At 40.9% G+C, this 27992-nt stretch overlaps 3 protein-coding genes and 2 long non-coding RNA genes across 5 annotated transcripts; all 5 read left to right on the top strand.

The window, feature by feature from the left end:
* The first annotated feature begins 1078 nt into the window (after positions 1 to 1078).
* LOC120563000 (tripartite motif-containing protein 16-like) lies at positions 1079 to 3310 on the top strand. The gene has a single exon (XM_039807005.1). It carries the CDS (start codon positions 1140 to 1142, stop codon positions 2832 to 2834), a length of 1695 nt encoding a protein of 564 aa, XP_039662939.1. The 5' UTR covers positions 1079 to 1139; the 3' UTR covers positions 2835 to 3310.
* Positions 3311 to 11040: 7730 nt separating this feature from the next.
* On the top strand, positions 11041 to 13512 carry LOC120563006 (tripartite motif-containing protein 16-like). The gene has a single exon (XM_039807009.1). The coding sequence runs from the start codon at positions 11084 to 11086 to the stop codon at positions 12749 to 12751; it is 1668 nt and encodes a 555-aa protein (XP_039662943.1). The 5' UTR covers positions 11041 to 11083; the 3' UTR covers positions 12752 to 13512.
* Positions 13513 to 14509: 997 nt separating this feature from the next.
* Positions 14510 to 19850, top strand: LOC120562482. Its single transcript, XM_039806194.1, has 4 exons — positions 14510 to 14871; positions 16520 to 16615; positions 17540 to 17740; positions 19832 to 19850. The coding sequence occupies exons 1-4, from the start codon at positions 14534 to 14536 to the stop codon at positions 19848 to 19850; spliced, it is 654 nt and encodes a 217-aa protein (XP_039662128.1). The 5' UTR covers positions 14510 to 14533.
* A 305-nt stretch (positions 19851 to 20155) lies between these two features.
* LOC120563026 lies at positions 20156 to 20659 on the top strand. Its single transcript, XR_005639892.1, has 4 exons — positions 20156 to 20180; positions 20274 to 20349; positions 20438 to 20525; positions 20630 to 20659. It is a non-coding gene; the product is annotated as an uncharacterized LOC120563026 (long non-coding RNA).
* A 287-nt stretch (positions 20660 to 20946) lies between these two features.
* LOC120563025 lies at positions 20947 to 21391 on the top strand. Its single transcript, XR_005639891.1, has 3 exons — positions 20947 to 20982; positions 21086 to 21217; positions 21320 to 21391. It is a non-coding gene; the product is annotated as an uncharacterized LOC120563025 (long non-coding RNA).
* Positions 21392 to 27992: the final 6601 nt, after the last annotated feature.

Raw genomic sequence — 27992 nt, 5'->3', positions numbered from 1 at the left:
TAATGCTGACAGCCCTAGTTTGTATATTATCTGTTGTATGTTTATTGTTATCGGGCCCCCTCTGAAAAGCTTTTAGTAGCTGATTTGGGGTTTCCCATTTGACACGGCCTACATATGATCATGGTACCTTCTGAAATTGTGTTTAATGATACAATGATGACGTGTGAAATAAACGAAACGATGAACGAAAAATAGGCTTCTCTGCTTCACTGTTACTGTATCTGCTGTCTGACGTTAACGTGACTGATTTGTTTGAGCTGTTTTTCTTAGACTAGGATTATGTGAGCTAGGATTTAGTTTCCCTCAGGTGTTTGAGACAGATAAGAACTAGTTAGAGTTAAGGTTGCTTTATATTTTACTCTGTCAAGAGCAGTAAAGCTATAAAGTTTGATTATCTTAATTACAGGACAACTCAGTCATTTAGTAAACTGGGGAGCCTTCTCCAAGCCCTCTGATTCTAAGAAGAGTTTACCTCCTAAAAGCTGAAGTCAGCAGAGTTTTTAAATGAGAAATGAGCTCTGTTGTAAACAAGTGTTGCTGCGTTCCTTATCATGTAATTTTTCTTTTTACATCAGTACAAACTGCAGCTGCTCTTACATAGTACGTACTGTTGTCTGCAGTACAGTCTGCAGACAGTCGGGACATAAAACTCTGGGATAACATCACAGCTTAAACTTTGAGCCTCTTGCTCAGATATGCTGCACAGAGGATTGTGGGTCAGAAAAGCACGCTGGCTTGCATACTGCAAAATCCGACCGGAAGCATTAGAACATATATTTGGCATAGTGCTGTAGACATACTGTGTATTGGGACAAACTAAATCTTTTCCTGTCATACTAATGGTAGTATGGGCATAGCAACACAGCCAGTATCTCTCTCAAAGCACTCCTCTTCCAGGAATGAACAAAACTTGATAAACCCCCCCCTCCTCTTCCTCCTCTCAAACACAGCCAGCTCCACTCTGTGCTCATATTTCCTTGTTCCCTCCCCTTCAGAGCTACAGTTTGCAGAGGGGTGTAACAAACATGCTGGGGCAAGTACAACAGTGTATCACTGCTGTGTTTAGATCAGAGCTCAGACTAGTTTCACTTCTCAGGAAGTAAGACTCAGACTGTCGTTGTTACTGACCGAGAGGTGAAATGGCGCAGAAAGGAGTTCAGCTGGACCAGGAAACCTTCTCTTGTCCCATCTGTCTGGATCTACTGAAGGATCCGGTGACTACTCCCTGTGGACACAGCTACTGCATGAACTGTATTAGAAGCCACTGGGATGTAGAGGATCATAAGGACAGCTACAGCTGCCCTCAGTGCAGGAAGACGTTCACACCGAGGCCTGTCCTGCTGAAAAGCACCATGTTAGCAGATTTAGTGGAGGAGCTGAAGAAGACTGGACTCCAAGCTGCTCCTGCTGATCACTGCTATGCTGGAGCTGAAGATGTGGCCTGTGATGTCTGCACTGGGAGAAAACTCAAAGCACACAAGTCCTGTCTGCAATGTCTGGCTTCTTACTGTGAGAAACACCTCCAGCCTCATTATGAATCAGAGACATTCAAGAAACACAAGCTGGTGGAGCCGTCCAAGAAGCTCCAGGAGAACGTCTGCTCTCGTCATGATGAGGTGATGAAGATTTTCTGCCGTACTGATCAGCAGCTTATCTGTTATCTCTGCTCTGTGGATGAACATAAAGGCCACGACACAGTCTCAGCTGCAGCAGAAAGGACTGAGAGGCAGAAAAAGCTTGAGGGGAGTCGACAAAACATCCAGCAGAGAATCCAGGACAGAGAGAAAGATGTGAAGCTGCTTCAACAGCAGGCGGAGGCCATCAATCTCTCTGCTGATAAAGCAGTGGAGGACAGCAAGAAGATCTTCACTGAGCTGATCCGTCTCCTGGAGAAAAGAAGCTCTGATGTGAAGCAGCAGGTCAGATCCCAGCAGAAAAGTGAAGTGAGTCGAGTCAAAGAGCTTCAGGAGAAGCCGGAGCAGGAGATCACTGAGCTGAAGAGGAAAGATGCTGAGCTGAAGAAGCTCTCACACACAGAGGATCTCAACCAGTTTCTACACAACTACCCCTCACTGTCACCACTCAGCCAATCAGCATCCAGCATCCATATCCGTCCTCTGAGCTGCTTTGAGGACGTGACAGCGGCCGTGTCAGAAGTCAGAGATAAACTACAAGACGTCCTGAGAGAGAAGTGGACAAACGTCTCACTGACAGGGACTGAAGTGGACGTTTTACTGCCACAACCAGAGCCCAAGACCAGAGCTGACTTCTTAAAATATTCATGTGAAATCACACTGGATCCAAACACAGCAAACACATATCTGGTATTATCTGAAAGGAACAGGAAAGCAACAGTAATGATGGAACAACAGTCTTATTCTAGTCACCCAGACAGATTCACTGGCTGGTATCAGGTCCTGAGTAGAGAGAGTCTGACTGGACGTTGGTACTGGGAGGTGGAGAGGAATAGAGAAGTTTCTGTAGCAGTCGCATACAAGAATATGAGCAGAGCAGGGGGGTCAGGTGAATGTGGATTTGGATTCAATGACAAATCTTGGGCGTTATATTGTGACAACAACAGTTATACATTTTGGTACAACAATGTCCAAACTCCCGTCTCAGGTCTTTGGTCCTCCAGAGTAGGAGTGTACCTGGATCACAGTGCAGGTATTCTGTCCTTCTACAGCGTCTCTGAAACCATGACTCTCCTCCACAGAGTCCAGACCACATTCACTCAGCCGCTCTATGCTGGACTAAGGGTTTATGGTTTTGATGAGGTTTGGGGCCTTCTCTCGACTAATGGAGCCTCTGCTGAGTTTTGTAAACTGAAATAGACAGAAGTCATTTAAGGGTTAAATTCTGTTTGTTGCTGAGAGCTTTTTTTTCAATGTTTTTTTTTTTTTTAAGAGATAAAAATAATTGTTTTGCCCTTTTTCGCCTTTAATCAACAGGACAGCTAGGCAGAGCTGTATAGTAACAAAGTAGAACTACTTCACTACTCTACTTAAGTACTAAAAGGTTGTATCTGTACTTTGTAGCATTATTTTTTTCTCCTACTTCCACTTTTACTTGAGTATTTATTTTCGATGAATTAAATACTTTTACGTTGATACATTTTTGATGTGCTGCATCGTTACTCGTTACTTTTGTGAATTCCTCACACTACGGAGACTGCGTAGGTTACAGTGTGTGTAGTTACGGCTACGTAAGAAATCCCCGAGATCGCCTCGCGTTTCTTTTCATTACGGTTGCCCGTTCAGAAGTCAGAGACGATGTAAGTGTGTACTCTTTCTATTTAGCTATTGTTGCAGCAGGTTAAGCTTTTCCTGAGTTGTTTCAGTCTGCAGTGAGCACTGAATGTTAACCATTTGACCCTGTGATGTGAAGCTGCTAGTTTATCTCTATTTTGCTAGCTTGCTAACTTTCCTGTTCATCACACAAGTTACTAGCTAGCTAGTGTGTGATACGTTTTTTTGGGCTTTAATCATTACTGTGCTGAGAGGATGTTCATTTTACTTGCACAGTGTGATAATTGTACATTTTATCTCAGTATTTGTTTATTTGTTATTTTTAATATAATACAATTTGTTAAGTCCTTTGGCTACAGCCTTAGGCTAAACATTTGAAATAATAAAAACATTATGATATTCAAACTTTTGACTGCTTTCTTTAATAACTACATAACACAATACTTGTACTTTTACTTTCAGTACTTGAGTAGCAGATTTTAAAATAAATTACTTGCAAGACTTATGTACAAACATTTTTGAATACTTTAATACTTCTACTTAAGTGTTGTGCTTAAAGAGCACTTTGATTTCTACTCAAGTCACTTTTTTGAGTGAGCACTTGTACTTTTACTCAAGTATGGGTCTCTAGGACTTTATACACCTCTGCAGCTAGGTGAGAAAGGGGAAGACATGCAGGAAATCATCACAGGTCGGACTCAAACCCTGGACATCTGTGTCGAGTCATAAACCTCTCAGTATATGTGCACCTGCTCTACCCACTGAGCCAACCCGGCCACTTTTCAATGTGTTTTTGATGTTTTTCATGCGTTTACACGTTTTTGTTACTTTATCTTAAAAAAAACTTTGTTCTTTCACAAATATGTGCTCATTCATGTGTAATTACTTCCACCAACTAATCAAAGTATTCTCGTAAGCGTAGAATCTGACATTCAGAATCATTCAGAATACATACAAGCGAGTCGCTTGAATGATATAATAATAATAATAATAATAATACCTCCACCTTTTGCACTTTTAGACTCAGTGTCACCGTGATGAATGCCAGGGGGTGATTACTCACCAGGGTTCGGGGGGCAGACACCGTCACCACATTTAAGAGTAAACTTAAAACTGTCCTCTTCGATAAAGCTTATAGTTAGGGAGTGAGGAGTTGCCATGTCCGCCTATCTCGGCCCACCTGCTGTCTTCATAGTTGACAGAATAATTTACCATATAATCAATAATATAATAAAAATAGAGGTAGGCAGGCCAGTACAGCCTGATCCGGTTGGGGAGAGTTCTAGCCTGACCAGGCTACTCTCCTTACCCTGTCTCTCTCAATTATGCTGTTATAGTTATAGACTGTTATAGACCGCTGGGGGACTTCCTTAGACACACTGAGCTTCTCTCTCTGTGCATCCATGTCCCAGAAATGTTTGGTACTAACCTAACTCTGGAGAGCTTATTCCCCGAAGTCCTTATGTTTTTTTTTTCGCCCAGCATGGTTCCTTGGATTAGGGTGGCACCAAACTCATGGTTGCAGCTGTCGCTGTGATCCTGCTGCACTCCCTGCTATTCTCTGTGGTGCCCTGCAGTGTCCTGCCACATCCTGCTGCATCCTGCTATGTCCTGCTATGTTCTGCTGTGCCATGCTACATCCTGTAACGCCCTGCAGTGCCCTGCTATACCATGAACTACTATGACTACTATTTCTAGTCACTGTTCCATTATCTTTATTGTGACTATTATTGCCACTGTTCATCACACCCCCAACAACCACCGTCAGACACTGCCTACCAAGAGCCAGGGTCTGTCCCAGGTTTCTTCCTAAAAGGGAGTTTTTCCTCACCACTGTCACACTGAATGCTTGCTCTTGGGGGAATTACTAGAATTGTTGGGTCTTTGTAAATTATAGTGTGGTCTAGACCTACTCTATCTGTAAAGTGTCTTGAGATAACTTTTGTTATGATTTAATACTATAAATAAAATTGAATTGAAAAAGAGAATTAAAACGACAACGTGACAGGCAGAGCAACCAGACCAAAGTTAATATTGGAATGGCTAGAACAACTGCGTGTAAACGATGGAGTTACTAAGAGATCATTACGGGTTTGGCTACCGTAGGAGTTAGAACGCGCTCGGAATGGCAAGGGCTAGAAAGTAATACTCAGTTGGTTATCATATACAATTTCACCACTAGATGGGAGAAATTCTTACACAATGTAGCTTTAAACAACAATTAAACTTACAGAAACTGTAGAGCTTTTTCCCCCTGAAACCTCTGACAAATTGAGATTTCATATGTTTACATGTACCTTTTTATTTTTTTTACGTGAATATGCTATTTTATTGTAGAAACCAATGAGGAAACTCCAAGGCACTCTCTTTTAGAAAAATACAAAGCCTTTATTTATGGCTTGGTCATCATAAATCTTAAAGTACTCTGACGCGTTTCGGCATACAAGCCTTCGTCAGGGAGTTAATCAATTTCCAAAACAGGAAGAGACCTTCTTATAAGCTTTCAAACAGACCAATCAAAAAACACAACCAATCAAAACCCTCCATTTTGGTAGAGGAAGGTCCAGAGTTGTAGGATTATGGAAAGACCACTAGATGTCCTCCTTTGTATTAAATAGACCAGTGTATTTGACTAAAACCCAAGGTTACATTCAAAACATGCACAGCACAAATACAAATAGACCCAATTGAAAAATAAACAATGTAGTTTTAGAGAAAAACAAGTTCTTCATTTAGGCCTGGATAACTAGCAGCCTGCAGTTTATCAATCCAGAAACTCTGTCCCCTTTCCTCAGTGACAATGGAATATGATCAATTCCACAGATCTGTACGGTCAATGGATCACTATTATGGTGTTCCCTGTAGTGCCTCGCCATAGGATAGTTCATGTTGCCCGTGCGAATTGCGTATTTATGTTCTGCCAAACGGTCCTGTAAACGCCTCTTAGTCCTTCCTATATAGAACACTTTACATTCAGGGCATTCCAGTCTGTATATAACAAATACCGTTTTACAGCTTATGAAGTGGTTGATAGTAAACTGTTTTAGGGATACAGTATCAACAAAGGTTTTAGACTGTAATACATTTGTACAATGATTACAGTGTTGACATTTATATGACCCTTTGGGTTTAGATCCCAACCAAGTATGTTGGCCTTCTGGTTTCAAATGGCTACAGACCAGTTTGTCTCGAATTGTAGGACATGTCCTGAAAGTGACCAAAGGTGGCTCAGGAAAAAACTGGCCAAGCACCTCATCACTTTCAATAATACCCCAAAAAAGAACCAGACCTCCTTTATCCTACATACTTTGTTCTCTTTGTGGACATTTGTAAAGAAATCTAGATTTACATTTATTTGTGTGGCAGAGCAAAATGTTGTTTCCACAGTTGTCTGTGTGGATGAAGTGAATGTGTTGATGAAATCATTGAACAAGAGTCTTTGAACAGACTTTACTGATGGGATGTGTGAACAAACTGGAGCTTTACATGATGAATAAACTAACATGAACAAAGTATTTTCTTCCTGTCTTCATTCCAGGGTTTCATACAAAGCTGACGGAGAAAATGTGAAACTGATATGAGAGTATAACTGAGGTACTTTTCCTCCTGAAACACCACAAAGTACAGTGTTCATGTTTAGAGTCAGTCAGTCTCTGTCCTTTCAACTTTCCTCACGAAAACTGCTCCGTCACAGAGAAATGAGCAGAGTTTTCTATCACTTGTCCACAGTATTTAAGTAATGTGTGTTAAAATAATTTTAATAATCACGGGCATTTTCAGACCTTTTTTGCGGGGGGCTCAAGCCCCCCTAAAAATTATAATATAACACTTTTTTTTTCTAATCAATTTTGGTGTTTCAAGTGAGTTTGTGAACTTGTCTGTTAGTGACAGAGGACAATTACAGGTTCAAAGGGCTTGAAACAGGTTTAATGTCCTGTGTATGTGTCGCCATTGCTACGCACCTGTAACCCAGTAGTAGAAGTAGTATGTTCCCTGTGTACAGCAGTAGTAAGTAAGTATTTATTAGCAGGATAACCCCTTGAGATGAATCATCTCATTTTCGAGGGGGTCCTTAAAACAATTAAACAGTAAATACAAAACACAAAATACATTCACACATACATACATCACTCCCAAGCCTGAATGACTGACTCATAAAATAAATAAGTACATTTTAAAAAATTGTGATATGTCAAGATAGAAACAAGAGCAGTTTAATTGTAAATAAGTGTTGAAGTGCAGTTGAAGTGTCTCCCCTCCCTCCGTCCCTCTCCCCCCTCTGTCTTACCATGAAAATTCACCTCAAAACGCATCGAAAATGCAAACACAAGATTTTTGTGGAACTTCAATGGGGAATACAGACTAACAAGACAGATAACAACATTGAACACTACACAAACAGTAATTTATTTTTTTCATTTAAGCAATTGTTTTTTTTCCAATCAAATCTAAGAAGCGAATTGAACAATTATTAATTGGGTGCAGAGAATTAAATTGAGTGCCGAACAACATGTTATCCCATGACCCTTTTGACCTCAATAATGACCCATTTCCATCATTAATAGCATAGCAAAGGTGTTTGAAAAGCAAATTTTTAATCAAATATCCCAATATTTCAATGACTTTCATATCTTCACACCAATCTGGATTCAGACCTAATTTTTCTACAACCACTGCGCTTATGAATCTCACCAATAATATATTCTCTTCTTTAGATAATAACATGCCTACTGGTGCAATTTTCATTGATCTGACAAAGGCTTTCAACATGGTTGATCACTATCTTCTCCTTGACAAACTTTTTGCTATTGGCTTCTCTAGACATTCTTTACTATTGGTTTAACTCATACCTTCACAATGGACGCCAGTATCTTTCTTATAATGGTTGTCAGTCTAAATTTATAACTATTGAAAAAGGTATACATCAAGGCTCATCTCTGGGGCCTTTGTTATTCTCTATTTTTATTAATGATCTTCCGCAATCCTGCCCTACTTGTCATATTCATTTATATGCAGATGATACAGTGATCTACTCCTCCAAACTAGATATCTTACATATTGAGCATTCACTACAGGTATCTTCATGCAAAGGGGTAACTTTGGCACATTTCCAGATTGATGGAATTGTGCATGTGGATAAGGAAAGGTTAAACAAGTCAGATATAGGATAAGCAAGAACATGAGAGGCAATTTTAATAAACTTAATCTCCAAACCATCTGGGCCAGCACCACTACCTGAACTCAATCCACAAATAACCTACTCGACATCAGCCGGGTGAATTCTGGGGAAGGAACTATGACATATAGGATTATGTGGGAGAGATTTCAAAATAGGGAAAATCAGAGAGCTGTGAGCTGCTGATGGAAGTAAAGTACTGGCTAAAAGCATTGACAATTGTAGAAGAATCAATAAGATTTTCATTATTGGGTCTAATATGAGAAAATTAATTTTTAGTGGGTTTGTTAGTTAAACTGTTAATTTTATTCCAAAACTGTTTGTGGTTATTAAAATTTATAATTAAAGTCTTTAAAGTACTTAGATTTAGCATTTCTAGCTTTGAATGTACATGTATTCCATAAGAGTTTATATGAATTCAAGTCATCAGAGTCCTTTGATAAGCGATATATTTCCCAGGCCTTGTCTCTCTGTCTAAAAAGACTAATGAGATCACCATTAATCCATGGTAAGTGTCTACCTTTTACTTTAATTGATTTCCAAAGAGCATGTCTATTAATGACATCATTTAGCTCAGTTTAAAAAAAGTTCCAAGCATCTTCAACAGTGGGTATTTACCGAAACCCCCCCCCCTTTATGGAAAAAAAATTTTAAATATATCCATAATAATTAAAATTTTTTTATTTTTTAATCTAAAAATTCTTGTGGTAAAAGAAGAAGGCTCCCTTTTCTCCCAAAACAAAAAAAAAAGGTGGTCACTGAGACAATCTGGTAACACCCCTGATTTTAGGATTCTGTCAGGGTTGGTGACAAGAATCCAGTCTAGCAGAGACTTGGACTTGGCGATCAACTCTAGTAGGCACATATATATGTAAGTAGAGTCAAATTAATGCTACCAAATAGGTTCCTGTTTTTAAGGGTAAGAACGATCTAGCCAATTACTATTAAAGTCGCCCAGTATTAAAAGCTCATTCTGGCGACCTAAAGAGTTAATGGTAGACAGAATACATTTTGTAGATTCTGAAGAAACATTTGGAGGTCTATAAAATATTACTTATAGTCAATTGTTTGTCTTCATGAACAATTATTTTAATAAAGAGACATTCGAAATGCTTTGGGTTTTCATTAGGGATAACAAAGTCAAATTTGAAGAAACATATGTAGCTACTCCTCCTCCTCTGGATCCTCTATCAGCTCTGTACAAGACATAATTATCAAGTTTCATCTCATTATCTGTAATATTGCAAATTGATAAATTATTTGACTTGTGAAGAATAACGGTTGTATTGAACCATCCATGTTATTTATTGTTGACAATTTGGTTGATAGAAACCCACATTTTCTGATATAAAAGTCACACTTTAAAATTGCTCATATACTTGGGTTGTTGATTATTCTGTAAGTGCTATATTTGTGCTGGGATCGTCTCTCTGTTTGTAGTATTTGTATATGTTGAGTCTATTGTGACTGAATTTGTTGATTTTGTTAAGTGTCTGTATTCTGTTGTATTCTGTATTTGTCTATTTTGTGTCTATGGTCAATTGAATTTTTGGTTTGCATATTATCTGTTGTATGTTTATTGTTATCGGGCCCCCTCTGAAAAGCTTTTAGTAGCTGATTTGGGGTTTCCCATTTCACGCGGCCTAGATATGATCATGGTACCTTCTGAAATTGTGTTTAATGATACAATGATGACGTGTGAAATAAACGAAACGATGAACGAAAATAGGCTTCTCTGCTTCACTGTTACTGTATCTGCTGTCTGACGTTAACGTGACTGATTTGTTTGAGCTGTTTTTCTTACCTAGGATTATGTGAGCTAGGATTTAGTTTCCCTCAGGTGTTTGAGAGAGATAAGAACTAGTTAGAGTTAAGGTTGCTTTATATTTTACTCTGTCAAGAGCTGTGAAGCTATACAGTTTGATTAACTTAATTACAGGACAACTCAGTCATTTAGTAAACTGGGGAGCCTTCTCCAAGCCCTCTGATTCTAAGAAGAGTTTACCTCCTAAAAGCTGAAGTCAACAGAGTTTTTAAATGAGAAATGAGCTCTGTTGTAAACTAGTGTTGCTACGTTCCTTATTGCATACTTTTTCTTTTTACTTTAGTACAAACTGCAGCTGCTCTTACATAGTACGTACTGTACAGTCTGCAGACAGTCCGGATCTAAAACTCTGTGATAACATCACAGCTTAAACTTTGAGCCTCTTGTTCAGATATGCTGCACAGAGGATTGTGGGTCAGAAAAGCACGCTGGCTTGCATACTGCAAAATCCGACCGGAAGCATTAGAACATATATTTGGCATAGTGCTGTAGACATACTGTGTATTGGGACAAACTAAATCTTTCCCTCTCATACAAATGGTAGTATGGGCATAGCAACACACCCAGTCTCTCTATCAAAGCACTCCTCTTCCAGGAATGAACAAAACTTGATAACCCCTCCCACCTTTTCCTGCTCTCAAACACAGCCAGCTCCACTCTGTGCTCATATTTCCTTGTTCCCTCCCCTTCAGAGCTACAGTTTGCAGAGGGGTGTAACCAACATGCGGGGGGAGGTACAACAGCGTATCACTGTATTTAGATCAGAGCTCAGACTAGTTTCGCTTCTCAGGAAGTGAGACTCAGACAGTCGATGTCACTGAGCGAGAGGTGAAAATGGCGCAGAAAGGAGTTCAGCTGGACCGGGAAACCTTCTCTTGTCCCATCTGTCTGGATCTACTGAAGGATCCGGTGACTACTCCCTGTGGACACAGCTACTGCATGAACTGTATTAAAGGCTTCTGGGATGAAGAGGATCATAAGTACAGCTACAGCTGCCCTCAGTGCAGGAAGACGTTGACAGCGAGGCCTGTCCTGCTGAAAAGCACCATGTTAGCAGATTTAGTGGAGGAGCTGAAGAAGACTGGACTCCAAGCTGCTCCTGCTGATCTCTGCTATGCTGGAGCTGAAGATGTGGCCTGTGATGTCTGCACTGGGAGGAAACTCAAAGCACACAAGTCCTGTCTGCAATGTCTGGCTTCTTTCTGTGAGAAACATCTTCAGCCTCATTTTAATTCAAAGACATTCAAGAAACACAAGCTGGTGGAGCCGTCCAAGAAGCTCCAGGAGAACGTCTGCTCTCGTCATGATGAGGTGATGAAGATTTTCTGTCGTACTGATCAGCAGCTTATCTGTTATCTCTGCTTAATGGAGGAACATAAAGGCCACGACACAGTCTCAGCTGCAGCAGAAAGGACTGAGAGGCAGAAAAAGCTCGAGGGGAGTCGACAAAACATCCAGCAGAGAATCCAGGACAGAGAGAAAGATGTGAAGCTGCTTCAACAGCAGGCGGAGGCCATCAATCTCTCTGCTGATAAAGCAGTGGAGGACAGCGAGAAGATCTTCACTGAGCTGATCCGTCTCCTGGAGAAAACAAGCTCTGATGTGAAGCAGCAGGTCAGATCCCAGCAGAAAAGTGAAGTGAGTCGAGTCAAAGAGCTTCAGGAGAAGCTGGAGCAGGAGATCACTGAGCTGAAGAGGAAAGACGCTGAGCTGAAGAAGCTCTCACACACAGAGGATCTCAACCAGTTTCTACACAACTACCCCTTACTGTCACCACTCAGCCAATCAACATCCAGCATCCATATCCATCCTCTGAGCTGCTTTGAGGACGTGACAGCGGCCGTGTCAGAAGTCAGAGATAAACTACAGGACGTCCTGAGAGAGAAGTGGACAAACGTCTCACTGACAGGGACTTACATGGAAGTTTCACTGCCACAACCAGAGCCCAAGACCAGAGCTGACTTCTTAAAATATTCACGTGAAATCACACTGGATCCAAACACAGCACACACACAGCTGTTATTATCCGAGAGGAACAGGAAAGCAACAGTAATGAGTCAAACACAGTCTTATTCTAGTCACCCAAACAGATTCACTGACAGGCGTCAGGTCCTGAGTAGAGAGGGTCTGACTGGACGTTGTTACTGGGAGGTGGAGAAGAGAGGAGAAGTTAATGTAGCAGTCGCATACAAGAATATCAGCAGAGGAGGGGGGTCGGATGAATGTATATTTGGATACAATAACAAATCTTGGGCGTTATATTGTTACAACAACATTTATACATTTTGGTACAACAGAGTCCAAACTCCCGTCTCAGGTCCTCTGTCCTCCAGAGTAGGAGTGTACCTGGATCACAGTGCAGGTATTCTGTCCTTTTACAGCGTCTCTGAAACCATGACTCTCCTCCTCAGAGTCCAGACCACATTCACTCAGCCGCTATATGTCGGACTAAGGGTTTATGGTGGTTCTGGACACTCTGCTGAGTTGTGTAAACTGAAATAGACAGAAGTCATTTAAGGGTTAAATTCTGTGTTTTAGCTCTTCGACTTATTTAGTCTCCATGTTTGTTGCTGAGAGCTGATTGTTGTGACAATTTAATTTCTAAACTTTTTTGTAAATTAGTTTGACGTTTCTTCTGCTTGTATTGACATTTTAGAAGTGATGAGATGTTCGGCGCCCAGATAGCTCAGTTGGTAGAGCGGTGCACCCATATATGGAGGTTTACTCATTGACGCAGCTGTCCTGTCAAATAAAGGTATGAAAAATATAATATAAAAAATAATCTTAAAAAAAAAGAAGTGATGAGATATTTTTGTTAGTTGAGAAAATCATTCGGGGAGCCACAGAAGCTCTCAATGTGCTCAGTTGAGATCTGTTATTTTACCTTTGATTGTTGAAACAGGGATGATATGTTAAAAAAGATCTTTACAGAGATGATCTGTAGATATTAGCTGTTGTTGGTTATTCATGTATTTCTCCACGTTATGTATCTGCGGGAAAGGCTATGTCTAAACATAGTCTGAAAGTGTATTTAGTTTATTTAGTTTCTCTTCCACTGCATGACTCTGAAGAACCAAAATGTTATCATAATCATAATCAATAAGTCATTCTTCTCTTTTACATAGCTGAGATTCTGGTTCTGTGTGGATGAAGTGAATCTGTTGATGAAATCATTGAACAAGAGTCTTTGAACAAACTTTACTGATGGGATGTGTGAACAAACTGAAGCTTTACATGATGAATAAACTAACATGAACAAAGTATTTTCTTCCTGTCTTCATTCCAGGTTTTCATACAAAGCTGACGGAGAAAATATGAAAGTGATATGAGAGTATAACTGAGGTACTTTTCCTCCTGAAACACCACAAAGTACAGTGTTCATGTTTAGAGTCAGTCAGTCTCTGTCCTTTCAACTTTCCTCACTAAAACTGCTCCGTCACAGAGAAATGAGCAGAGTTTTCTATCACTTGTTCACAGCGATTAAGTAGAGTGTGTTAAAGGAATTAAAAGAACACTAAAGGTTTATCATGGCTGTAGCTGTAGCGCGCTGGCTTTACTTGTTTACAGGTATATCTGGCAACCCGGCCTGGCTGTCGAACCAAACTTGATACCAACACACAGGCCAAAACACAAACACACACAGACACACACACACACACACATACTCACACTCAGACACACACAGACACACACTCACACATAGATACACACACACACACTCACACAGACACACACTCAGACACACACAGACACACACTGACAAACACACACAGACACTCACACAGACACACACTCACACACACACACACACTCAGACACACACAGACACACACTGACAAACACACAGACACTCACACAGACACACACTCAGACACACACATACAAACACACTCAGACACACACACACAACACACACACAAAAAAACACACACACACACACACACACACTCAGACACACACAGACACACACTGACAAACACACACAGACACACACACACAGACACACTCACACAGAACACACACACCTCAGAACACATACACACACTCACACACACACACACACACACACAAACACACACACACACACACACACACACACACACACAATGCCAGCATTTTCTCCTTTTGAAATCTCTTTCCATGTCTGAATGTTTGTGTTTTGGCCTGTGTGTGTGTGTGTGTGTGTGTGTGTGTGTGTGTGTGTGTGTGTGTGTGTGTGTGTGTGTCACAGACAGAACTGGATGGAAGACTGTAGTTCAGACTTTGTCCTGTGGGGGGGCAGTAATGCTCTTAGCATTATCTACACCGCCGGAGTTCTACAGGAGGAGGAAGAAGAAGAAGCAGAAGAAGATGAAGAAGAAGACCGCCACACTTGCCCGTGTTATTGTTTACTCGGACACGTATCATAACGATCACAGTTATTCTTTACCGCCGGCTGCAGCGGAACGTGTCCCGGTAAAACGCAAACGGACCGGTTTACCGGACGACCCGCGCAGATTTTGGGACCGGAGACGGTCCAGAACCAGAGTGGACATCTGCGGAGCGTTTCCAAAATGGAGAGAACTCCGAGACCAGCTGAAACTGCCCAGAGACGCAGACCTGGCGTGTTTCCTCATCAACAGGTGAGCAGAGAAGCACCTGGCGTGTTTCCTCATCAACAGGTATACGCAGTATATAGCCACTAAGAAAGCTCCAGGATTTCCATATATCCACTTAAAAATGCCCAATGACACATAACAGCATACTTTCCATCATATCTTTGATATAATTTAAATTGTCCTCTGTGTTTTTCTGTTTTACATAGGGTAAACAAAGGGATTTCCACCGTAAATTAATGCTTAAGTGTATCAAAATGAAGGAAATTAAGTCGTTGATGCTCAAAACTTCCCTGGGGGAGGACACCCAGACCCCCCCCGAAAGGCAGATTCTGGCCCATGCATAAAGTACAGTACACCCACTACAATGCATAAGACTACACCACTGGAGCAGAGCAGTTTAAATACTCAGTTTCCCGCTGAAATAAGTTATTTCAGACCTGTGGACTTCTGATGCTTATTGACCTTCCTGAGATCTGATTTTAAAGGGTAATTACGACTAACTTTGTGTCAAAGTAATGTTGCAAGTACTGTATGTGTAAAGGTTGGTAACTTTATCCAGTCTAAACTCTACAGTCTTTATAAAAAGTTATAATATTGTGAGAAAAATAATTGTAATTCTTCAAGAAAAACAGTGGTTATATCCTTTGGTGGTATACGTGCAGTTTAGTGTCCCAAATTCCCCATACAGTGTCCTTAATTAATTATGAACCTGCTAAACCACCTGTGCTACCCTAACCCTAACCCTAACCTATCTCAAATAAGACCCTCAGCATTTGGGACAATCAGTTTTTGGAAAATAATTTGTGACACTAAACTGCAGGTAAGCCTTCTTTGGTTGGGTTGGTAACATTTCATCCAATCTCCATTTCTATATATTGTTTAAAATTGTCTTTATACCCCCCAATTAATAAAACTCAGAGACTTTTCTCAGATCTAATGATTGTAGTTGGACTTCTTTAGCTTTAAGTTTTGTGTTGTCTGTATAAGTAAATCCGATGTTAACATATACAGTAGAGGGCAGCAATACGCCATTGCAGCGCGGTCTAGTCTGCCTGCCTGTGAGTATCTGTGTCTGTGTGTGTGTTTCAGGCCTGTGTGTAGTGATTTCTAACAAAACAGAGTGTAAATTGTAATTTCCCCACTGGGATCAATAAACAGCATACATTTAATTAAAATTAGAAAGAAATATATACACAAAAATAGATTTTTTTTTTTTAGATTTAGGCATCCTTCCTCAAGAGAAAATGTAATGTTTTCCAATAAAGAAAAATGCTATTTTCTCGTACACTTTGTTTCTCTTTGGTTTTTTTTGTCTGTTTTGTCACATGATTTTGGACCGTTATTATCTCCATATCTGTGTCAGCAACATGGAAAAGCTACATGATACATAAATAACACTCAACAAGCTTTAAGATAAAACTTAAAGCTGAAGAAGTCCAACTACAGTCATTAGATCTGAGAAAACACACACACATATATATATATATATATATATATATATATATATATATATATATATATATATATATATATATATATATATATATATATATATATATATATTCATTCATTCATTCATTCATTCATTCGGTACCTAACCCTTTACCTGGCGTCGGTGTAGTATCAGTTTGTGAAATATAACAAATGTTTTTCTTCCTCTCGTCTTCATCAGTTACAAAGAAGGACCGGCGGCCATGTTGTCTCCTCCTGGCAGCAGACGCGCAGCACGGCGCCCTAACACTCCCCCGAGGGCCTCGCCGTCTGACCGGTGAGGAACTGAACCGCCGAACGCCATATATCTCACGCCTAACACGATGCAATGATCAAGTGATGACATCTATCTATGAATGGGGCCATTTTTTCCACGTTTTTTTGTCGCCTTTTCAAAGTCATTTTGGACAATTGTGACTGTTGTGTTTGGTTTAAAGAAATGCCAATGAACCAGAGTAGTTTTTCTCCCATCCAGGAATGCTGTTTTGACTAGCCAGACCTTCCTTCGCAGAGCTGTGGAGGAAGGTCTGCGAGGCTAGGGCTGGGCAATATATCGATATTATATCGATATCGTGATATGAGACTAGATATCGTCTTAGATTTTAGATATCATGAATATCGTGTCTTTTCCTGGTTTTAAAGGCTGCATTACAGTAAAGTGATGTCACTTTCTGAACTTACCAGACTGTTCTAGCTGTTCTATTATTCGCCTTTTCCCCACTTAGACATGATATCCACATTACTGATGATTATTTATCTAAAATCTAAGTGTGAAGATATTTTGTTAAAGCACCAATTGTCAACCCTAGAATATCGCCAAAATATCGATATTGAGGTATTTAGTCAAGAATATCGTGATATCTGATTTTCTCCATATCGCCCAGCTCTTTGCGAGGCTACTCTCTACACTACATGCACGTGATGAAATAGGGAACCCCAATAAATGCCACCAGGTCAACTTCCCCTGTGACTTTGTAATGTCTCTGGCCGGGTGTAGAGCTGCCCGAGGGAGGAAATAATAGAATATTCTCAGTTTGCATAAATCTGACTGAAAATCCTTTTTTGGTAACTGGAAGCGTCCGTCGTGCAAGAGGGACGATTAAAACAGAAGGAATGTCTTAAAGTTGTCATACCGACATTTTAAACCGTGGTGATTGTTTAGGTCTCGTGTGGTGAAACGTGTGATCGTAATGTTTTGCAGGACGGAGTGGAAGGACGTGGAGGAGGACGCGTGGGAGACGGCGAGTGAAGACAGCTGTTCTGACGAAGGTTTCCCGTCCATCAGCCTGAGGTTAGTCTCAGTCGGCGTGTGCGGTTTGTTAATAACAAAAGATATCGCTGAGGCAAGGGGGTCACTTAGGGTTCAACATGGGACACACACACACACACACACACACAGTCTGCAGACACACACACACACACACACACACACACACACACACACAGTCTGCAGACACACACACACACACACAGTCTGCAGACACACACACACAAACACACACACACAGTCTGCAGACAACACACACACACACACACACACACACACACACACACACACACAGTCTGCAGACACACAACACAACACACACACACACACACACACACACACACACACACAGTCTGCAGACACACACACACACACACACACACACACACACACAGTCTGCAGACACACACACACACACACACACACACACAGACACAACTCGACACACACACACACACACACACACACACACACAGCCGCAGACACAAACACACAGATAGAGACACACACACAGACACACAGACACACAAACACATACAGTCTGCAGACACAAACACAAACACACACACACACACACACACACACACACACAGATAGAGACACACAGACACACAAACACACAAACACATACAGTCTGCAGACACAAAACACAACACACACACACACACACACACACACACACACACACACACACACACAGATAGAGACACACAGACACACAGACACACAAACCCATACAGTCTGCAGACACAAACACAAACACACACACACACACACACACACACACACACACACACACACACACACACACAGATAGAGACACACAGACACACAGACACACAAACCCATACAGTCTGCAGACACAAAACACAACACACACACACACACACACACACACACACACACACACACACACACACAGATAGAGACACACAGACACACAGACACACAAACCCATACAGTCTGCAGACACAAACACAAACAAAACACACACACACACACACACACACACACACACACACACACACACACACAGATAGAGACACACAGACACACAGACATACAAACCCATACAGTCTGCAGACACAAAAACACACACACACACACACACACAGATAGAGACACACAGACACACAAACCCATACAGTCTGCAGACACAAACACACACACACACACACACACACAGAGACAGAGACACGCACACAGTCTGCAGACACACACACACACACACACAGAGACACGCACACAGTCTGCAGACACACACACACACACACACACAGAGACAGGCAGGCACACACACACACACACACACACACACACAGTCTGCAGACACACACACAGGTATTTTATAGTGGACTATATAATTAAGTCACTAAACACCACTACTAAATGGGAACTATTTCTGTTATAGGGAACTATTTCCGTGTTAGGGAACTATTTCCGTGTTAGGGAACCATTTCCTTGTTAGGGAACTATTTCCGTAATATGGAACTATTTCTGTGAGTAGTATAAAGATGGCGGTTTTGCGCTGCATGTGTGACGTCATCTCACACGCACACGCAAACCTGCCATGCCAACTGATGATATGTGCGCTGTGATGACGGCGCTGCCGCACGTCGTTATTCGCGATCGCCATCTAGTGGCTGAATATGTTAGTGCATCTAATCACGGCTGGCGCGACGATTCACGGATGTGATGATCGTCGCGGTCGAACGTCGGGACTCCCGCGAGCGCCATCTAGTGGCCGAATATGGTAGTGCATCTAGCGGATGTGATGACTCTCGGGTGTCGCGTCGCACTTCCCTGCAACGAGGGTCTTGTGGCCTTGAGCTGAGGCGCCTCACCCGCCTCGAATGAGGTCACTCTGTCGTACTACCCGGGGGTCTGCACACTTTTTAGCTTTCTGCTAGCTAGCTAGCTTACTACCACGTTTTTCCACAATCAATACCAGTGAGTTGTTCTTTTTTGTGAGAAAAAAAAAAAAAGAGGATCCTTTTTCAGCAGTGCACTGTTTAAAACCCCTTGTTTCATGCTAGCTGTCTCTTTTTAGATGCTTTTTCTAGCTAGTCTGGTAGCTAGCTAGATAGCTACCACGCTTTTTCCTCATCAAAAAACCTCTGGAGTTTCACTTTTAATTCTTCTTGGTGAAAGCAACCCAGGTGTTTCGCTTTTTCAGCAGATACCTACTAGTGGTAAGTAAATTTAAAAGCACCTCTTGTGTTTAAGGATGTTCAAAGATATTTAATTCATTCAGTCATTCATGAATTAGCTAAAACTTTGACCGCGTAGTTGGTAATGCGAGGGGTGGTTGTACCATATGACGATAGTAAAAACACGTGTTAGCCCAGTGGTTAGCTTGTAAATGTGAGGTCTATTGTTGTGGGTGTTAAATCGTCATAAAGGGGTGGTTTGTGGTGTTTAAAACCCCTTGTTTTCAAGGCTGACTGCTCACTTTTTACCTGCAGTTTTTAGCTAAGGTGCTAGCTAAAAATTTTCCCTCGTTTTCTCGGGCTTCCTCAACAAAGACCTCTGAAGAAAAGAGGATCTTTCGTTTCTACAGAAATGGCTGCGTTTGGTGAGTAAATTTAAAAAAAAAGCTTATTGTAAGGTGTTTAATTCATTCAGTCATTTGTGACTTAAAAAGTTTTTTTTTTGTTGTATAATGCAGTTTGCGCCATTAGGTGCTTTTACAAAGAGCTGGGACAATGTGGCTGTGTTAGTTGATGAAACACTTATACCACAAGGTAAAACCTATAAATATATTATACACTACAGCATTAATTGATTTAGTAACTGTGTTTTCATTAATTTTTGTTTTTTGTTTTTAAAAAGAGCTGTGTAGCCCGATCCTACAGACCCCAACACACCAGAACATAAAACAAAAGGTCCTTCTAATAAGGAATAAGAACGTTGGAAACAGGTATTTATGGGGCTATTTATCTCTTTCAGGCTGTAATATTTATTACTATTTAATTTATCACCGTGTTTCTAGTCCTCTAATATATATATATATTCTGTGTCTAGACAATCCGTTCCTGAACAAAGGATCCGTGAGTGATGGCTACTCGATAGCACATAGGGCTGAAATCAACCATGATAAAAGGCCGTGTGCTTCTCTAAACCCTTCTGTGAAAGCTGCTACCCCTAAAAACGTTCACCATCGTAAGCATAAGAAGCAATTTATTGAGGTGAGTTGAAAAGAAAAACGGTAAAATGCTGTGTTGTATAAAAAAATAATCTAATGCATCTAATCTAATGCTTATTACAGCCTGAGCCATACCAGAAAGGCTTCCCTACCAAAAAGACGCAACCATTCCTTTGTTCCCGGTTTCATCTTACCCGCCACTGTATCTTATGATCCTAACACAGTTGCAGAGGTGAGAAACCCTTTTGTATCTAGCAGAATATATTTACATGTGTTATAAAAGCTTTTTAAATAAAATGTATATGTTGTTAAAAAAGACCTTTCCTTTGTTTTAGCAACTAAAGGCTACGGAAGACTTAGTTTCATTGTATTTGACGCCTGAGGACGATTTCACACAGCCACCCCCATGGAGCAGAAACGGATGTCTACACAAGCCTAAGAAGGGATCTAAGAAGAGATCTATTGAGGTGAATTGAAAAGAAAAACATGAAAATAGAGTGTTGTATTTAAAAAAAAAAAAAAAAAAAGAAAAAAAAAAAAAAAAATTTCTAATCTAATGCTTATTACAGCCTGTGCCATACCAGAAAGGCTTCCCGCCCAAAAGACGCAACCATTCCTTTGTTCCGGTCTCATCTTACCCGCCACTGTATCTTATGATCCTAACACAGTTGCAGAGGTGAGAAACCCTTTGTATCTAGCAGAATATATTTACATAGTGTTATAAAAGCTTTTTAAATAAAATGTATATATTGTTAAAAAGGCATTTCTTTGTTTTAGCAAGTAACGCTAATCGAAGACTTAGAGTCCTTGCATTTGTTGTCGCCCAAGTGTGATTTCACACATAGTACACCAAAGCCCTACCACCCCATCGAAAGTGACTCCATTGAGAGGGGACAAAAGGACACCCCTTTACAAAAGACATCTGATGAGGTGTGTGGGTGTGTGTCTGTGTTGTGTGGCGCGTGTGTTGTGGTGTGTGGTGTGTGTGCGCAGCGCTGCTCTTTATTTAACCAGAAAAATATGTTGTTATACCTCTAGACAATCCATGCGTGAAGCCGGAGAAGGGTCTGAAGACACAGGACTAACAGCGGCAGCCCCTACACCCCTCAACCAAATCGCTAGCTACAGCAGAAGGGTCTGAAGACGCCGGAATAGCAGAGACACCACTTACAGCCCATCAATCGAGTCAGGCATCTTTGCGCAGGTGTTCCCTGAATATAATGTAGGTGCATACCTCTTTAACTGTATCTATAGCACAGAGGAAGGATCCGACTATGTCAGCTGTATACCACACACCTCTGTCATAACGTGTCAGATAAAAGTGTAACAGGGGGGAATACATCAGTAACCAATCCTGTAAATGTATTAGAGGTTAACGCTCCATTCCCTTGATAAGCAAGCAGTGCCTAATTATAATACTTCACAAACCAGTTTGAACACCGTGTGGACCTTAGGAGGTCCTGAGCAGGTGACATTGCTTCAGGGTGAAGAGCTTTTGAGTATTCTGTCAACACTACACCTCAACAACCTCGCGGCCAGATGGCAATTATAAACAAATACAATCAGAATTAGCCAATTACGAAAACAAAACGATGCTCTTATGAATAAATTAGATGTCTCTGCAAACAGCTAACACACAATTGACTGGTTTGGTCACAGACTTCGAACAACGCTGGCCAGCCAGGTCAGAGCTAACACGCGATTTGGTTGATTTGGTCAGGAGGTTTTGGCACCACGCTGGCCAATCAGGTCAGCTCTCTCAATACGCTTGATTGTACCTATGATAGTATGCCTTTAAAAGGCTATGAATATGCCCCCACAGTAAAAAACAGGCTATAGTTTGTGTACAATATAAAAAAATTAAAAAAATTAAAAGAAAAATGCCACCGCCATCCAAAAACAACAAAAAAATCTGAACCCTTAGGTGTGTGTGACGATAGTAGTGACGAGGAACTAGAATGGCTATGCGAAGGACGACATAATAAGAGCAGTAAGCAATCCTCAGGATTTTGCACGCTTGTGTGCTATACATGCCAAAATATTCGGCCTGGGCCCAATCTATGCCTAGTGCTAGCTTAGTGAAAGCAACAGTGAGAAAACACAAGAATTAGATAGTCCGTCCCCGAACAGTTGTCACATAATGGTCCTTCAGACGGTATTCCAGCAATACACCCGTCCAATACAGACGCTACACAATCATCAAATACAGACCCCCAGACATAGATCAGAGTAATAAGAGACCTGCATGTTTTCCGAAAGTGTTCAGCCGGCAAAACGCATCCTGTACAGATGAACAGACCGGTCCCCCAACCGGTCACAAGCTTATAGTAATTCTCCATCAACCCACAGAAAATCCCTCAGGGTGGTGTGCAGTGTGGTGCGGGCGCTGCTTCTAAGGTAACATCCAAAATAGCATCCAGACAGATACCCCTTTTAATGCTGCTGAATTTCCGCCAAGATGTCGACTTCGCTAAATATTGATTTGACTGATATCGGTAGTGTTCCTGAAAGGGTGTATAGCCACCTTAACAGAATTAGCTTATAGGGGCTTGGGCAATGCAACACAGGACAGCGCTTTTAAATGTTGAGTTAGGGGCCAGCCGTAGATGTCCCTATCCAAACAATGTTGAACTCCAGGCGATGGCTATAACACAGACACATTTCTGGAGCAAGTCGCACAAGCAATGCAGAGTAACGATAATTCACTGACCGCATGACTCTTTAGAATTAATTGTGACAATAGCGCCGCTAATATGCGGGAGGGTGTCGGAGACGCCAAAAACTAGGAAGCATTGGTTACGCATCAAATATTGTCAGAAAAGGTAATGCTTTGTATAAACCCCCAAGAATAACGCTGGTAACGCATAATCTCTGCTTTTTCTCTGCCTGGCACATTATGTAAATAGCAGATGGTCGCATGATGAGAAGATGAATTATGCTAAGCATCTGCATAGTGATTTGGGTTTTGACTACAACATAAGGTTTCGTTCTCTGATGTTGACAGATTTCAGAAACATTTGAAAAAAGAAAATTGTGATATTCCATCATGTAGCCGGGATGTAAAAACCCACGATCTTCAAAACGCACGACCAACCAGATGTGAAAACAGCATGGTTGTATTTGCATGACGAACATTATTATCTCATCGTAAATAAACGGCTTTTTGGGGTCGTGACGTTTCGCGGTGGTGTTACTAAGACCTACCAGAACCCTCTGGGCACCCTTGTAGTTGGTTTTGTAATGGGTGTTAACACTGATTGTATACCTGATAAGACCATTAAAATGCACACAGGCGTAAACACGATATGCAAATCGCAAACAGTGTTTTGAAAACCATAAAACCCGACGCGGAAACACGGGCTTATACCTCCCGTAATAAAATCAAATATTGCAAGTCCTGTCACGCGAACATATCAGTGTCAAAAATCCACATAGCTGTAAAACCTAAATGCCTACATTGTAGAGAGCCTTTAGGGGCTACTACATGCGACTCTTGCTATATACAACCCGGCCAACGCAAAGAAAGTAGTGATAAGTATATCTTTTACGCATTTCAAAACATCGCTATATCATGTGGGCCATGAAGTTAATTTTGTATAGCGAGTATGGATATGGAGGTCAAAAACTGCTATACAAACAACAAACTGTGTCGCATCATTCATTAAGAACTACAGACAGGAGAAATACACAGAGGTATAACTCTTTATAGCAACACCAATCATAGGGTTTTGACAGTTATAAGTTTTAGAGTATCTGTGAGTAGAAACTGGTCCAACTATACTAACGCTGGTTCTAGGGTGCTCGATGATGATTCTACTTTTCAATCAGCTGGATCGATTCGCTCAGTTTTATCCCTATGGTCATCTAAAACACTGCAGCCATGGGGTTCTCCTCGATCTTCTCTCAAAGGCTTCTTCCCACACCTAATTTAACGGCAGAGAATGAGAATTATATTGATTGTCATCTGCACCAGCTCTATATGGTTATGATGCTATGAGTGACTTAAGAAAAACGCTCATGGAGTGGTAGCTACGGTCCGACACACCCTTTGACTTCTCGAAAAAGAGCTGCTCAGCTATTGTGTTAACTATGTAACGGTTCTGATTAAAGCATGCAAAATATACAGAGAGGCCTTCCACGAAGTGCACAGGCCCAGACCCGTTTGCATAACGCTACATTGGCCTCCCTACATAGGTGTATTTAAAACGTTATCTCCCCAAAGATTCTGTTGCTCTGACATACGAAAGGCTACCTAGGCAAAACAAGACATGTTCTGATGTTTCAATACAGTGGCTTGAGTAGTTCGGACAGAGGGCCTTGACATACAGCACGCTGAACAGAGTGAAAAGTATTTTGGTCGTCTTTGTAGATGAGAAGAATACACACGCTGTTAAGTGAATTTAATGGCTGCTTCTTTCACGGCTGATGCTGGGCCAGGTGAAATCAATCCTCTCACCAAAACAAAAAACACAGGGTGAACTGTATCGGAGTTCATACAGAGTGTTCTCTAAAAAATAAGCATCAGCTGAAAGTTGTGGTAGTGGGAATGTGATGAGAGAGGTGTGGACAATAACCAGAGTTAAGGAGTTATGTTAACATGAATAGGCGCCTCTATCCGCTAATCCCTCTCTTTGAGACATGCTAAAGTACACAAGGTAGAAAAATGATGAAAAGATCAGATACACTATGATTTCACAAGTTTGTACCCAACTGTTCAGTCTTAAAAGAGATTATCCACATAGACACCCCCAAATAATACACAAAGGATTTTGATGACATAAACAAATACTTTGGCATTGTGAAATGTACAGTAGCACCGCCCCAGAGGCCTGTATCACCCTGTGTTGCCCTACCACTGTAACGGTAAACTGATGTTCCTCCATAAACGGCGGTGGCGTTGAGATGAATCAAACAACACCATGCACACATAGCGCATCAAGAGAGGTTGTTGTCTGGCGCTTGGATGACGCTTGAATTACAGAAAGCCATAGAGAAAGGGTATAAGATTGTTTCCATTGCTGAAGTTTGGCATTTCCTAGAAAAAACTGATCAGCTTTTTAAAGCTTATGTTAAAACATTTCTTAAACGTAGCAAGAAGTTTCAGGGATACCCTGGGCATATCAAAACGGAAGACTAAAACAAAAAGTACATAGATGACTATTATGCACACTAAGGCATTCGCCTTGATCCCACTAAGATATATGTTTTAACAAAGCTGTCAGGCATACAAATAAATTGGCTTCTGAATAGTCTTTTGGGGCAATTTGCTACGCGTAAGTAACATGGACTACTGCTGGAGCTCATAACCCAACCATCCCGGCTTCACACAGCTTCCATGTTCAGCTCATTACCTTTGATGTTCGGCCAGTTCTCATTCATCTCACCAGAAGTAGCGATTGTCCAATGGCTATACACAGAGGGGGTCGATCCAGAGTAAAAGGATGTGGAATGTTTTTATAGGGGCCATGACCACAGCCTAGCTCGCAGGAGCTATATGATTTGTTGGATAAACTGCAGGAACGTGATTTTATATGTGACACTGACAGTATTCTGTTCACAAGCAGAGACGGGAAGTGGATCCCACTCTAGGTCCTTACCTTGGCGAATTTAACGGATGAACAAATAGCTCAAGTTGTGGGGCTCCTACCAAGATTATATAACTGAGTTTAGCTCGGGTCCCAAATGCTAGCTTATAGGACCGCCAAGGAAATACACAGGTTAATGCGGGTGTAACCCCAATGCCACAAATGCCAAAGTGGTTACACATGAATCGCTAATTGGGCTGTCCAATCCTTTACATCAACAGCCGCAGTCTCCTAACCATCTGACCACAACTGCTCTTCACAATAACACACAAAAACAGTTCCATCTCAAAAACGGACACACTCACCAGGGAAGGTTACAGGTCGCTTACATAAACGACACGTGCTCCAAGACATATACAACTGTACCTTATGGCTACTAGGGATGTTTCAGGATTGATGGTAGGCTTCAACACCTTTCAGCCTTGTTATCAGTGGTCCTCTACTTGTGGAAAAACATACTTTGTCAAAGATCATTATTGAAAAACATGTCGTATGTTATTTCACAAAAATCGAGTAACATTGTATACATCTATTCAGCTGGCAACCAATATACTCTATCAATTACTTAAAATTGAATATAAACTTTACAAGGTCAATTCAATTTAAACACTCTTCCTACTACTAAGAATAATCTATATAAGCATAATGAAGACAGTGATAATTGAAGTTCAAAAAGTTTTCACCAGTATGTCCATCATAGAGCTTGAAGTTGTATATATCTAGTGCAGAATCTGTTTATTCAAGGTAAAGTTATGTACAATCAGTTTGAATACAAACTATATGATATTTTCAAAATGCTAGATCAACATCAGATAAGCTTACTGGCACGTTCGCAAATGTTCCCCGTAATAGTAAATATTTTTTAGAGGTTTTAACGAGCAACTAGTTACACCCTTTGGCTATCTACTGATAGATTATAAACCAACACCCCCTATATTTAAGATCTCAGAACGCTTGATATCCCCACAGCAGGTTGTATAATGCTTGAGAAAAGGTGTAATAATGTCAAACCGAATGGAGAGGAATTTTACATTGTTAGAATACATAAGCACACCCCGGATGTAGGTGAGTGGGAGCAAGCTTAGTCAGATCCTTTATTAATGCCCTTGTGAAATACCTTGAATGTCTTACAAGGGCACATACCGTTGTCTAATATTCAGTACAAGCTGTTAAAGAAAAAGAAGATAGGTTAGACTGATAGTAGATAAAAGTTAAACATTTAAAAAAAAAAAGACAATCAATCAAACAGGAGGGGGTTTCTACGCTCTACTGGGTATGCTATCCCATTCATAGCAAGTCTTATCAACAGGGAGTTGAGATGGAACACACCCAGAAAATGTTTGGTTACAAAATCCAACTAGCAGCATTACAGCATCCTCAAACATGGACCTTCAAATGTATCTAATATGTACATGAATTGGAGAGCCAATGAGTGATATATTGAAACAGCAGGACATTGATGTATAAAAAAGCTAAAAGATATCAAGTATTCTGCTAGAGGTACCTGGTATGATAAAAACAGGGTGAATTAGAAAGTGAGGATTACACTATCAATGTGAAGTTGATTGAAAGGATTAAAAGATGAATGAAGGAAAAATATGTTAAAACAGAAGTGTTGAAACATATGCCTATAAGAAACAAAGAAATGGAATACATA

Source organism: Perca fluviatilis, chromosome 7, assembly GCF_010015445.1.
Source record: "Perca fluviatilis chromosome 7, GENO_Pfluv_1.0, whole genome shotgun sequence".
Taxonomy (NCBI): domain Eukaryota; kingdom Metazoa; phylum Chordata; class Actinopteri; order Perciformes; family Percidae; genus Perca; species Perca fluviatilis.
Note: the sequence above shows the minus strand (reverse complement) of the source record. Positions and strands in the feature narration are given on the sequence as shown.

Excerpts from the sequence above, each read along its gene's own strand:
- LOC120563000 (XM_039807005.1), top strand. The coding sequence starts at position 1,140 with ATGGCGCAGAAAGGAGTTCAGCTGGACCAGGAAACCTTCTCTTGTCCC.
- LOC120563006 (XM_039807009.1), top strand. The coding sequence starts at position 11,084 with ATGGCGCAGAAAGGAGTTCAGCTGGACCGGGAAACCTTCTCTTGTCCC.
- LOC120562482 (XM_039806194.1), top strand. The coding sequence starts at position 14,534 with ATGCTCTTAGCATTATCTACACCGCCGGAGTTCTACAGGAGGAGGAAG. Across the intron at positions 14,872-16,519 it reads GCGTGTTTCCTCATCAACAG|TTACAAAGAAGGACCGGCGG; the intron begins GTGAGCAGAGAA and ends CGTCTTCATCAG. Across the intron at positions 16,616-17,539 it reads AGGGCCTCGCCGTCTGACCG|GACGGAGTGGAAGGACGTGG; the intron begins GTGAGGAACTGA and ends AATGTTTTGCAG.